The sequence below is a fragment of the Nothoprocta perdicaria genome, unplaced genomic scaffold, assembly GCF_003342845.1.
Source record: "Nothoprocta perdicaria isolate Ctin4 unplaced genomic scaffold, notPer1 scaffold_46, whole genome shotgun sequence".
NCBI lineage: Eukaryota > Metazoa > Chordata > Aves > Tinamiformes > Tinamidae > Nothoprocta > Nothoprocta perdicaria.
In genome coordinates, this window is record NW_020455710.1 from 1,928,170 (window position 1) to 1,942,193 (window position 14,024).

General features: G+C 46.1%; 1 protein-coding gene across 1 annotated transcript; it reads right to left on the minus strand.

The window, feature by feature from the left end:
• Positions 1–1,967: 1,967 nt before the first annotated feature.
• Positions 1,968–13,703, minus strand: MYCBPAP (MYCBP associated protein). The gene is made up of 19 exons (XM_026046839.1): positions 13,696–13,703; positions 13,349–13,499; positions 12,642–12,801; positions 12,451–12,554; positions 11,803–11,974; positions 11,159–11,274; positions 10,271–10,421; positions 9,811–9,926; positions 9,026–9,126; positions 8,316–8,427; positions 7,783–7,969; positions 7,111–7,298; positions 6,386–6,532; positions 5,924–6,202; positions 4,952–5,073; positions 3,990–4,105; positions 3,374–3,480; positions 3,070–3,249; positions 1,968–2,591 (listed from the first exon to the last, which is right to left on the minus strand). Exons 1-19 carry the CDS (start codon positions 13,701–13,703, stop codon positions 2,487–2,489), a joined length of 2,622 nt encoding a protein of 873 aa, XP_025902624.1. The 3' UTR covers positions 1,968–2,486.
• Positions 13,704–14,024: the final 321 nt, after the last annotated feature.

Sequence of the window (14,024 nt, forward strand, 5' to 3'; positions counted from 1 at the left end):
CAATCGGGGCTCATTAATTCTCTTTTTTCCATTTTTTCCTTTTTTTTTTTTTTTTTTTTTTCGGGATCTATATTTGGAGCAGATGCTTCCCCTGCTCCTGCAGCCTGGCTCGGGAGAGAGGAGGCATCAGATGACAGCAGAGAAGCGCTCGTGTCTCCATCGCTTCAGTGCCACCCCCTCGCTCCCGGCCTCTGCCTTCCATTTTAATCAGTGACAGCCTTTCACGTTTTATGCAGATATATATATATATAAATTCTTTTTAATATCACTGAAATTCTCCATCATGGAAAGCAGCTCCCGTGTGGTGGAGCAGGGTCGCGTGTCCCTGCGGTGCTCCCTGTGGAAGCAGCAGGATCCATCCCACCAAGGCCCTGCAGCCGCCTGGGGCCTTGGGGACAGAGCCAGGGCCACCTTGGCGCACCGCGGGTCTCAGCACTGGGACCCACAGAAGAGGCTCTGGCCCTGCAAGCAGCACAGCGAAGGTGAATCCGGCCTCGCGGGCAGTCACCGTGTCCTCCCCTCCGCCATGGGTTGGACCTGCCCCGCGCGGGGCCGGCGAGGTTACTCACCTTAGTTATTCAGCAAACATGACACAAATTATTAACACCAATACAAATACCGGTCAAGTCGGGGGCAGAAGAAGGAGCAGTGTTCTCGCGTGGCCGTGGGGAGGGGGTTACAGGGACTGCCGTAGCCCAGGGCCTGCCGAGGAAGCGGCCTCGCCGCTCCCAGCAGGCCTGCAACGGGGGCACAAACGGCCCTTGAGCCAGGCTAATTCCACTGGATTCCCAGTCATTTAACTGACGCAAATCATTAATGTGAAGGAAAAAAAAAAAAAAAAAAGCTGATTCAGAGATACGGATGCCAGGCGGCACTTGCTGAGCCAGCAGATCCCTTGGCTCCTGCTTGTGCGCTCTCCCTGAGGAGCTGCTTGGCCAAGGCTGGAAGGCTGGAGGAGGCACGGACACCGTTTAGCAGAAGGGTCGGTTAGGCTCAGTATTTAGGTTGATTCTCTTCGCAGTTCTCATGCTGCCCTCCCCACGCACCAGCCTCTTCCCCGTGAAAGATCTAACGCTCTTCCAGTTGTAGGTGACTCATGTGAAACTCCCGTGCGTCCGTGTTCTGTCTGACACGCTTTCCTAGGAACAGAGGACAACCTGCTGGTGCAGGTCGGGCTGCTGCGTGAGTCTAATACATGGACTCTGCTGTCCAGAGCGAGACCAACAAACAAAACTTTTCCCATTCTTGAGATGGTCACGTTGTCTCCGCTCTCTGTGCCCTTCTTGCCTACAAGAGGGGCAGCTTGGGCCTATTCATGAGCTGATAATGATCTCCAGAGAAGCAAGAGATATTGTCACACCCCAGCTTGGGGCCTTTCTCCTGCTAATCCCCCAAATGCTGCTGAAATTCCCACCGGAGTCCTGCCGAGTGGAGACATTCCCACCATGGCTCTGTGCGCACGAAGCTGCAGGAGCTGCAGATTTCCCTGGAAGCTGCAGCGCTTTCCAAGGCCTTGCTAAGAGAAAGTATCTTGGATGGGCCTGGCCCAGTCAGCAGTGAGAAGCTGCACTCACCTGGAGCACAAGGTGGGATACAAGGCATTACCCCTCGGGAATGCACGCTGGTTAAAATGAGACACCAAAAGAAGATACTTCTCCACTGGGAACAGCTATTTTCCATTATTTGCGGTTTTTGGAGATGTTTGTCTGGTTTCCAATGTAAGAGAGCACCAGCCCGAGGCACCCAAACCCCACGCAAGTGTGCCGGGACGTACAGGTTGTAGCAGTGACACTCAGCGTCCGTGGGCTAAGAATCTCAAAGGCATCACGGACACAAGTTAACAGCCTCTCTCCCTCCTTCCCTCCCTGCCATTTCCTTTTAGCACCCAAGTGTTCTGAAAGTGCCTTTTGAGCCAGTGCCAATTGCTCCTACTCAAAAAAGCTCCCTCCTCTTTCCACCAAGAGCCCCCAGTCCAGATGTGATGCACATGGAAACCCGGAGAGATAAGAGACGACAAAACCAGACGTGTGCGCCCGCGTAGAGGCCGATGGAGGCAGGAAGGGCGGCTCCAGCACAGGGCCTAAACTCGCTCACGTTACTTACGGCATTGATTTCATTATTTTTAATTCAAAAGTGATTAGTCTTGGGAGAACGATATGTCTTAGAACAGGACGTGGATACACTGAGCTGTATGGAAAGACATGAAGAGCAACCCAAGGGATAAATGCATGTAAAAAGAAAACATAGTGGCACATCCCTTGGGGACAGGAGAAATAACCAGCATTCTGTAGTTCTGTTTATAAGGCTGCTGTATCTCATGGCTTGGTTTCTTGCTCGTAAGTGTTCCTTGCAGAGGTAATAGATGATGTAGCAACATGTCAGCAGAGGCACCTCAGTACTTGTAAGCATTTTGATAAGAAAGAATCTCCTCTTAATCCATATAGACAGGGTATTTATTTCTTTAAAAAGATGGTTAGAATTTATTTCTAGATAGAAAACACTCCTCTCTCCTGCTTTAGAGCACCTTGTTCCTTTAGATCCTCAAATAAAATAACCATTTTGTTCACCATTGAATCCAGCAGCCCATAAACCTGCAGCAGAAATTAACAGATGACAGTAACAGTGAAAATGCGCTAAGAAATCTCGATGACAAGACTGACAAAACAGAGACTTGGCTTCTCACACGGGAGCACATGCACATACAGGCATGCGCAGTGTCCCATAAAAGTTGCTGCTTGCTAACAGATTTTAGCTCTAGTAATAACTTTTCTGGCTATAAAGTGTGTTTAACATTATCTGAGATACAATTAATTCTGCCGATCCCTCAAGAGTCTGCTAAGACATCCCAGACAGAAATCCAGCGCAAGGCTGGATTTATGTTAACAGATTTCAGGCTGGAATAAAGGACATCTTACCTTGTATTTCACACTTACCTTGTTCAGAATCATGGGCCTCTATCCATCAGCTTCCCAAAGTTAACAAAATCCTTCTCTTTCCACCTAGTTTCATCATAAGCTTACAAGCAAAGAACAAGAAATAAAACCAGATATAAGCCTTGGCCAGACTCACTTCAATATAAAGCTTTTCCTGGTATTTCCCAAGCAAAATAGGGTCCACTGGCTCCTGCTGAACTTCTACTATATCTGCAAGTTCAGTTTCCGCAGGCTGTGGTAGCTCTTTCACATCCAAGGATATACTGGAAGATTTTAGCTTTTTCTCATCTTTTATCTTTCTGCTGTTTGGACGTTCCTATTCAGAAAGACACAAAAAAAAAGGATAAAGTGGGTTCAAATTCAGAATACAAAGTCTTGGAAGGTATCAAGCTGTCCCCAGAACCCAATGTGCAGTTTTCAATGTGCATCCTAACACCTACCTCTTTCTCTTTCCCTGACGGCTTTGATCTCTTTTTGTCTTCTTTATCCCTACCACCACCTAATCTCTTCTCTTCTTTCTTAGTGGTTATTTTGTCTTCCTTTTCTCCTTTTACAAGTAGCTGCACTTCCACTACAAAAGAAAGAATTCCAGTAGTCCAAAAGCAATATTTTCCCATTTAGAAAGACAAACTCAATATACCCATGCAATCCAAGTACATTATTTCAGCACAATATTTTCCTCTTTTTATTTATGCAAGCCATGACACACTGAAAAAACCATGACTTTGAAAAGTACTTTCTTCAAACAAGGACTGAAGGGGTCTAAAGCATTTAGCAGAATAAGCTTGTAAAATAGCTAACAATGAGATTGGGCAGGAGGGGCCTTAGTTTGGGCAAGAACTAGAACTACATCTATCTAAAATAAAAGATCTATTTGTTTTCATGATACCATATACAGATTACAGCATCATGCAATATATTTTTTTTTTCTGATAGATTTCTGATAAAGTCTTGAGGGGGAACTGCTAACGTTGCTATTTCAATGGAAATTCACCCCATTTGGGGGGCTTCTAACAGTCCACAGAAACTAGTTGCCAGGCTAAAATTACCATTTACCTGGTTCCTCTGGAACGATGTCTGCACAGGGGTCCTTCTCAGGCAAGCCAAGCAGGCACCTCAGCATTACAGAGCAGCTTACCAGACCATCGATTGTTTCACGCCACAGCTGCAGACTGAGAAGCAAAACAATCAAAAATAGAAGAGGGAAAATACAGCAAAAATCATGGGGTTGAAAAGGAGAGGCAGGGCTGTCTTATTTTACCCAGTGCCCTTGAATGAAGGCCCCTTACAGCTAAGCGCCACTGCTCTGCTCAATTAACCTGATAAAATAACACCCAATATTTAAAAAGTTGTGTAAAGAGAGGCTAAATTACTTTCCAGAGGTTGGAACCTCCAAGGTCTAGATGTTTTGCAAGCCAATGGGCTTATATGGACCAACAATAATGTAATAACATTACATTACATTATTGTTGGTCCATAATGTAATAACAGTAGCCTAAGCCAACAGCTTACACTCCTGTGAAACTAGGTCTCCTCTCTTTGGCCTGACACATTCATGTTGGTAAATCCGCAGCAATCTGTTCTCTCTCTATACCAAGAGGTATATACCTCTGCCTTACATAGAAAGGACTAGAGACTGTTATGGTTACAGTGTTAAAGCTTGAAGGAAAAAAAAGACTGTATGAGAATACTGTAATCTGAGTATAATGGTAGAGAAACATACCCAGTGGTTTTATAAATACAGTTTAGAGTATTCTTGCCACAAATAATCCTGCATACTTCCCAAAATTACAGGGATTTAATATCTGAGATTTATCTCTAGAATAAAGTGGTATCTGGGACCTAGACAGCTGCTAGGATTAATGTATAAAAACACAGTGTAGAGAAGACTTCTAGACCACATATAATTATCTGCTCTCTGACTCACAAAGCTTGCAGTGGAGCTTGCTAAGGGTACTGAGCACAGAAGACATGTACAAGAAGACATATATAAGGTTTATCTTGCAAAGGTAACGCACCAGGTTTGATACAGAAGATCGGACTGAGTTTGCTTCTGTTCAACACAAAGCTCTAGGGCTGCCTTATTGAGCTGGATCAGTGCTGCTTCTCGCTGCTCCTCCTCAGGGATGGACTGTATAGCCTGATGTAAGAGAAAACAGGGTCCATGGAACACGTCTCGGTTGTCGTTCCCAGCCATGCAGAGCCCCAACCCAGCGGAGCAGACCACAATTGTCTGCCCAGACACCTGGGCCTGCAGCACCCTTACACACCCAGGGGACTGGCCCATGTTTATACGTGACTCAAGATCTGGGAGGCAACCCCAGACCCCCCAGAGATGCCTTTACCATAATACACCCTTTTGTAGCTTCCGAGGTACAGGCAGTCCTTGTGCTGGAGAAAAGGGATTCTAATGAATTAAAAGGGCTCCAAGAAAGAATTACTGACATCTTCTTTTTTTCAAAAGAATTACTTAAAAAGAGAAGTTTACAAGAGAGTACTGCAGAAAAACTGTGCTGACAGAGTCCAAACTACCCTTGCTTTAATCTAGGGAGGTCTGTATTTTATCCACAGCCTGTCATGAGTGCTCCCTTAGTACTCTGATGAATAGGAAGGACTCTTCAAGAAAAGCCTTTGGAGAAGTCACAGGAGACTGTAGGATTAGTCTGCTCCTTCTTCCCCACATGCAGTTCTAGGATGAGAGAAAGCTGATGTCAAGGAGCTTAAAATATCTATCGCATTGTCTGGTTCTCTTTTCTTCTTCACACAACAGCCCTCGAAGCCTCTCCTGGGAATCTCTTTACAAGAGCACCGAGGGTGTGGTCAGCAGAGACCAAACACTTTGTGACACACATAATAAATCACGTCTAACACAAAGCATGCTGGAAGGAGACTTTTGGGTGGGCTCACACTGGAGTGTGCCAGGCTATTTGCAAGGAAAACAAAAACACCATTAACTTAACCATAGAGCTAGAGGGATGAAGCGTAACTACCTCCTTAAAGTCCTTGAAGGAAAGGTTCCATCCTGACTGGTTTGGTTCTTCTTCCTTCATCATCTCACTTGGAGTTGCCTCAAGAGTGTCCTGACCTAGAACCTCTTCTGTGGAGCTCTTCTGGGCAGGGAGAGCCTCTGAGATACTCTTCTCATATGTCATGTCCTCCACGGAGCTCTTCTTGCCTGAGGGCATTTCCTCCTCAAAGGCTGAAGGAACAGCCATGTGCTGCCTCCACAGTTTATGGAGTTGTTTCACCACTTGATGCTGATAATGCAACTTTGGTAACACGAAGGAAAAAGGAAAATAGACAAATGAGTTATGACTTTTCTCAATAAGCTTAATTCCTAAAGCCACCACGATTGACTACACCAGCATCCAGAAACCCACAGATACATCAGCTCTGCAAGTCTTCCCTCCCTGCTGTTTCAGCTGTGCAACCTATCAGACACAAAACTTCACCTCTGGATTCCTCTCGTGGAATAAGTCTTCCTCTGTGACATAGGCATCCACGGGAGACGGAGGGCGCTCTGGGGTCCGAATCCGGTCAAGGAGTTCCTTCAGGGTCTCTTCTACTATAGTGGCACCTTCTCGAGCAGCCAGGTCAGTCTGAGGCACCACGTCACCACAACAAGCACAAAACGTCTGAGTCCCCGTTCCACATACAAATGCATGGACATAACACCCACTCTACTAAGAATATATACATTACACATAGCTACAACAAGAATAACTGCAAACCCCACTAAACAAAGCAATATTTATATTAGCTTTCCTATGAAATACTGTAAAAATCCCCTAAACAAACTGTACTTTTCAAAGTATGGTGTAATTTTCCATTTGTACCTTAATAGTTACTGTATTATATGGCACAGTCTCATCCCACTAGTAACTGAAGAAATTAATTAACAAAGGAAAACTCATATTTTAAAAGGACTAATGTAAGTAACTTAGGAGATACAATCCCATCTTTATTAACAGTACTTCAGTAGACTTTGGAGCTGTTCTTCCATTTTATCTAGTATACCTCATTAAGTATGCGCAGATGTTCAGTAAATAAATAAATCATCTCACTCTTGGCCCTAATTGCATGGTAATAAAAACACCACGTCATCCACTCCCTTCCCTACCCTCTATTTGCACAGTAAGTTCAAAGCCCGCAGTTACCCAGTTACTTGCTTGGTTACCTCCAGTTTCTCTCTGAGGTCAGCCAATTTATCCTCATACACAGCAATTCCCCAAAAGGACACCTGCAGCAGAGCTCCTCCTAATAACAGAGGATGTGTCCTAAATTCCCAGGACTCACTGAAAATTCCTGCTTTCTCTGACTTGAATAAAACCAAAAACTTCCTGGTTTCTCCAGGCAAAATTACATCTGCAAAAACAAAGAGAAGATGCAAGTCTGTAAGAAACTACCCGGTTCACCCAATCGCTTTCCAAACACCCTGATGTTTCCCCACAGCTTTGCTCTTTATCACACTTAATCCATTTTTTTCTCCTCCCCGACTTACTCCTATTTGCCATGGTACTGAACTGTTTTCTTTAATCACTGCACGCTCCTTTTACAGAGAGCTCAGCACTCTCAGCAGCAGATTACACAGTTTGCAATGAGAAAAGGATTCCCTGTTGGACATTCCACCCATTTACATGGAGAGGAAAATCAAAATCCATTCCTTTAAACCCCATGAAATGGATGGGTCACAAGCACCTTCCAGGGGCTAGTCAGCTCGGAGGCCCAGTACAGCTTTCTGAGGAGAAACACCAGCAGGTTTGCTCTGCCAGCAGGCAGAGTCAGCAACTTCTGCGTGTGTGCGCTTTGGTATGTGTACAAAGGTCTCAGAGATCAGCAGTTCTCCTACCTGGTCGGGTATTAAAGTAAAAATACTGTGTTCCCTTCTTTGTTTCTCGGATGGGAATCTGCTGAGGAAGCCTCCTCCAGCTATACCAGATGGCAGCTGTGCCGTCGTTGCTCACTGTCAGGGAGCTCTCAGCTCTTTCACCAGCCACAATCTCAAAGGTGAGCCGGGCAGCAATGCCAACCTCATCCTACAAGGAAGAGGAGAGGACAGAGATAACAATTTCTACTCTATCTGGCATGACTTATCTTGCCTGAAGTAATGCCACCAATGTAGGGTTGAAACTTGGGTAGGAGAACCTGTAAGGCAGGTCCAGGCAAGCGGTCATTATACTGAGCCCACAGATCTGAGCTTCTCACCACAGGCACAGGAACTGCTTGTGCTTCGAGATCCCTCCAGAGCAAACACGGGGACAGTCCATGATGTTCAGAATGAACTGCTCATTCTCTGCTCTAGGAGTGATACTCATTGCACAGCTGTGACTTGGGAACTGAAGCAGGCTTAACTCGATTAGACATTAAAAAGTGCACCTTTACCTTGCAAGAAGTGGTACCATTGATCCAACGAGCAGGCTGGCCACAGAAATCTAAGGATGGACCCAGGATTGATTCTGGAACCGCACTGGGATACTCTGTGAAGGGGTCATTGCTAAACAAAAGAACAGCCAGTGTTTTGTGGAGCAGAATTCATTTTAAAATAGGGAAGAATCCAAGGGCTGCCACCAAACAAGAAATAACCACCTGAGTAGTGATTTTGCACAGTCCTCCCTTTAAGAACACAGCCCTGCAGATCGGGTTGCGGTAGGTAAACAAACTCCAGTTACACTCTTGTCACCTTAAGAAGGGCAGGACAGCCAGAACAATGCAGAGGAGAACAAGAGCAGAGGGCACGTGACTGAGGAAGCAGAAATGACCTTGGGGTTGTGCCATGCTGGGGTTCAGAGGGCATGAACAGAGAAGAAAACCAGGTGGTGGTATTCTGGACTGGAAGAAGAGCGTTTAAAATTAAAAACAAACAGAAAAAAAAAACCCACTTTTTTTCTTGATTTTTTTTCTAATCGCTAGGCCCCAAGGTACAAAAGGAACAGTTTTCTCCCTAAATCTGGTGATTTTAAAGTCAAAACATGCCTTTTATCAGTTGCCAGTTGAGACTCTTCTCCATTCCAGATAAGGAAAGCTAAGGACACCCTTACAGACTGATGGTGTATATCCCAAATCCCTTATTTCTATTGTAAAATACAACTTACAGCTTCTCTGACTCTTCAGAGGTGGTGGGATGTGGAAGAGGCTGCGTTGAGACCGAGGTGAAAGGCTGGCCTTTACCAATCACCTCCAGTCCATCCAAATCCTGAACATAAAAAAAAAAAAAAAAAAAGGTGACTAATTTGTAGTTTTCCTTTCTATACAGAAGGGAAGTTTCAATCAAGAACAAATAAAGTAAAGTTTAGGTATCTTGTTCCTATGACTGTTTGTAGCTGTAGTCAATGAATATTTAAGAGACAGAGGAAGGAACAGGCTCTTGGTCTTCTAAGAATCATGGGTGACTGCATTGCCACTACAAATTCTGCAAACTTGGAAAAGCTCCCTCTCCATGTCTTTCTCACCCCACCACAAGGTTTCAGAAAGAAAAGACTAGAGGTTTTGTTGTTGCTTTTTAAGAAAAGGGGCTTCCTTTCTTGAGAAGATTTTAGATGTTGAGTAAAGGTATTTTATGCTTCAAATGCTAAATCAAAATCCAGTGTTTTATTATTATTATTGTATTTATCTAATGCCTAGGTTTTGGCAGCTGCGGTCTGGGGTCACATTCTGAGGCACCTAGTCCATTCCACGCATCGTTTTAGGAGGCTAGATATCCCGTTAATGTCTGTGACTCCCTTCTGGAATGCAAGAACTTCCAGGATAAGTTCCACATGGCTAAATCCTAGATTTTTAAACCTTTTTCTAATCCAATCCCTAGTCAATGATATGCTATTCTATAGCCTGCGAGAAGATAAGAGCAATACAAACAACATGTTTGTTCCTCCTGCCTTACTGGTTCATAAAAATCCAGCTCTTCTAGGATGGATTTTAGTTCCTGTCGTCGATGTTTTAGGAAAAGACTCTTATCCCAAGTCAGGCGGAAAGCGGCCTTCTTTGGAGACTTCAAACCTGTGGAAACACCCATACAAGAGTTCACTGTCTGCACACCCAAACACCTTCCTATTCCACCCTCTGCCAAGCTTTGATCTCCCAGTGCTTTAAAGATTCATGGCCACTAGTATGAGCTGTTTCACAGCAATACCCCGGGCAAGCTACAGAAGTTGCAGCAATAAAGTCCTCCACGTAATAAATCTCCGTAGTGACTGGGAGGATGACTGGGAAGTACCTTGTGCTGCAGCTACCAGAAGGGAAATGGTAACGTGAGCTTCTCTGCTGACACAAGCCACCGTGTCATTCGTTGCTGCACACTCATAGCCCATTCCTGCAGTATCACCACTCGGACACTCCCTTACCCGTTTCCCCGCGGATGGTCTGAGGTTTCCCCACGTGAGTGACTGGCTCGGGGTAGCCGCGTTCCCTCTGGGTCAGTGTCATCATCAGGCCGGTGAGTTCATCTCCGATCCGATCTGGTTGGCTCCAGAACTCGCTCCCTCTGCGGTAGCCCTAGTGTGGAAAAAAAGCCTCCTCCTGATGCTGTCAGATACGTCCAGCCTGCCTGTTACTTTCCCAAAGATTAGATGCTGAAAAGGAGAAAAGGTCTCACCCTGTTCATAGGGATATTTTAAAAGTCCATAAATTAATTGCTCTCTGCAGAATAAGCCAAAATTTCTGGTAAGCTGCTATCAAAGACAAAAAGACCTCCTTCTACCTCATGCAAGGGCAATAATGGCTAGAGGAAGGCCTAATGATATAAAATAATGCAGCACCTAGATGCATATCCTTTGAAAGTGCTGTAGATATACAAATTTAACTATAGGACATGCCCATTATCCTCCTGACCTACCTACACCCCTTTCTCAATGAGCATCCCTAAAATACAAGCCTGAAGCCAGGAGATCTTTCTTGCCCCGGGACAGTAATTCCAGCACATCCTGAAGGCAGCTCCTCAGCGTGTGCCAGCCCATGGCAAGAATCAAGATGTGGCACTTGCCCACGAACTGCAGCTCATTAGTAAGGGTCAAAACACAGCACTGCTTTCCTCTAACCAGTAGGAATAGCATGGGTGATGTTTTTATTTTTTAAATTCTTGAAAGTTGTATTTAAATTCTACGCTGAAAAACGTAGAGGGACTTTCTTAAATATCCAATGACAGCTCTTTAGAGCTATTATTCCCAGCAGGAGTAGCTCAGCCCTTTCCCAAGTGCAGCGTAAGCAGGATCCAGAGGAAGCGAGGCTCTCACCTTCCCAGGGAACAGGGCAGGAAGGCTGCGGTCAATGAGGTCACGCTCTTCCTGGATTTGCCGGTAATCGTCCGAGCTGTTCATCAACAGCTCATCCTCTGGCTTCTGCAGCACTTCTAAAAATAAGGAAGGCCAAACCGTCGTCACTGCCCTTGCCATTACAACAGCTTGCTTGTAACTTCCCCTGGAAGTGCCCTCACCAGAGGAACCCTCCAACGCGCAGCCAGAGCCACCGGCTCTCAGCCCTGCAGGCTCCTTGACCTCTCCAAGGCATGGGCAGCACGGGGAGTTCAGGGAGCACGAGGGTAGATTGCAACAGAATCCCAGAATGGTTGAGGTTGGAAGGGACCTCTAGAGATCATCCAGTCCAGCCCCCTGCTCCAGCAGGGACACCCAGAGCACGGGGCACCCGGTCGCATCCAGGCAGGTTTGAAAGGTTTGAAAGAGAAGGAGCCTCCACAGCCTCCCTGGGCAGCCTGTGCCAGGGCTGTCACCTTCACAGTCAAATTCTTCCTCACATGGAGATGGAAATTCCTGTGTACAACATCAACCCCGATCTGCTACGGCCGTTACAATGTGTGATACCATCCGGTTCCCCCATTTCCACGCGGAATTTCACACAATGAGGTGTCAGCTTTACTCACTTCCCAGGTATTTCCCTTGCTTTTTCCTGATTCCCATATGGCGATCCCAGTTCTGGAGAGCTTTGTGCTGAGATGGTGGGGCCTGATGAACCTTTTTCTTCTCTCCTCCCCATTTCTCCTTCAAAGCCACTGCAAAAACATCTTGAGGAGAATCCTCAATAAGTTCTGCTATCTGAAGAAGAGGAAAACATTAGATTAACCTCCCCATGAACACACTGCCACAGTGACAAAAATGGGAGAGGGGAGGAGAAAAGAATTGTTCAAATTAATAGTGCCTTTACCTAATCACTCTGAGGGGAACAGAAACTACAGTGTGAGCAAACACACCGGAGGTCTGTCTGAGTAAGTGGACTCAGGCAATGGTGCTGTTGCATCAGCAGCTCTTCCCACGCCAGTCTGACGCTGGCAGCAGCAGCACAAATGGAAGAGGAAGCTTCTGTCACTCTTTCTTCCATGACAGGGCTCCTAAACCTGCTGGTGCAGTTTCTCTGGAGCAACCCCCCCACGTGGCATCATTGAGGCTGGGAAAACTACCGCTCAGGCCTGACCTGTTCCTGACAGGGGCTGAGTTAAATCCAAACGTGCTGTACACACTTCACCTCCAGTCAAGTGTTGCATGGCAGCATTTACATCGCTTCACAAACCAACCTGAGTGTTTCCTCTGGCTAACGCTTCCCTCTTGAACTCCTGGAGACTTCCTAAAATGTGATGAGGGAGAAGCTCTTCACAGCCATCACCAAACTGTCCTGATCCTACAAAATAAAAAGCCAGAGTCTGGTCAGTAAAGGTAGGTTTGGCAAAACCGAAAGGCGAAGGTGATACACGAAGCATAATCCTACCAAAAAAACTCAGTGGTTTCTCAGATGCCTCTGGAATAGCAGGATAGGCTACTAGGAGTTGTCTCTTCTTCTGTGTGTCTTTGGGTTGTTGTTTTCGAACAAGGAATTTCCTGCTAACTGGAATTCTCTCCTCATCAGAGGGAAGACGTGGAGGATGGAGCTGCAGAAAACAAACAATCACCATGTAATTAGGCAGACACTGACCCACTCCACTCCTTCAGATCCTCTGGGGATTAGCACAGAAACTACGTGACCTGGGCAACCCCATCTGAAATAGATGTGTTAAAGGATGGTATAGACACCAGTTCAATTACTCTTAATCCTTTTGGCTGCCATAAAATTGGGGCAAGGGAAAGAGTTTTAAATGGTTTTCTCAAGGATTTTCTACTGCATCTCTTGCTGTCAAATGCTTATACCCACATGGGTGATAGCTACTAAACAACATATGCCTCTGGTGGGCTAAAAACATTGGTTATGTACTTTTGAAGGGACATGTGACTGGTTCTTCCCTTTTAAAGGATCGTTTAGTACTCCTTTGTATTTAGGAACTGATGGTTTGAAAAGTCTTAAAGAGCAGGAGAGACAAAATGGAATGAACTCCAAGGGACTGTTTTGATTCTAATAAATGCTCAAGATTCTCTGTTAAACACACACTAAAATCCAAGCTGCAGCAGATGTAGCTGTTTCTGCCCCATAAAGACACCTACTTTCTCCAGATCCTCCACCTTGATGGCAAGCGCTTGGATTTCATCTCCTTGCAGCACACACGGGACAGGCTCGGGCTCTTCTGCAATTACTGGAGAGGTCACTTCAAATGTTTTTACCTTCTTCTTGTCTGAAAGAGAAGCGAAAGGACCTCTTCCTCAGTGCCCCAAGGAAGACCCAATCTTCTTCTTCCAACCTGGCTCTGAGGCATTTTGAGCTGGACTGCTTTCTCGTGGAAGAATTGAATTCAGCAGCCCCTGGAGAACCAGCTCCTGAGAAGAACCAGAGAGAACCACAGAACCGGAGAATCATTACGGTTGGAAAAGACCTTCAAAAGGCTGGGATTCACCTTCCCATGCCCTTTGTGCGAGACAAGGGGCGATGGATGAGACGCAAGCAGGTGGGTGCAGCAGCAGGAGCTCCAGCAGTTTCCTGCTCCGGTTGCAAACACGGGCACACAGTTTCAACGCAGGGGTGTGACAAAGCTACGGTCACCAAGCAAATCTCAGTTATACAGCAGCTGACAAGCAGCTACTTGGGTACACTCGGTGCGTGTGTTTGCAATGGCGGAGAGCCGCGGGGTCCAGACCCCTCCCCGCGCCCGGGCGGCCCCTACCCGGGGGGGTTTTGACGCGGGGCTCCTTCCTGGCGGGCGGGCCCGGCTCGAGGGCGGAGGGG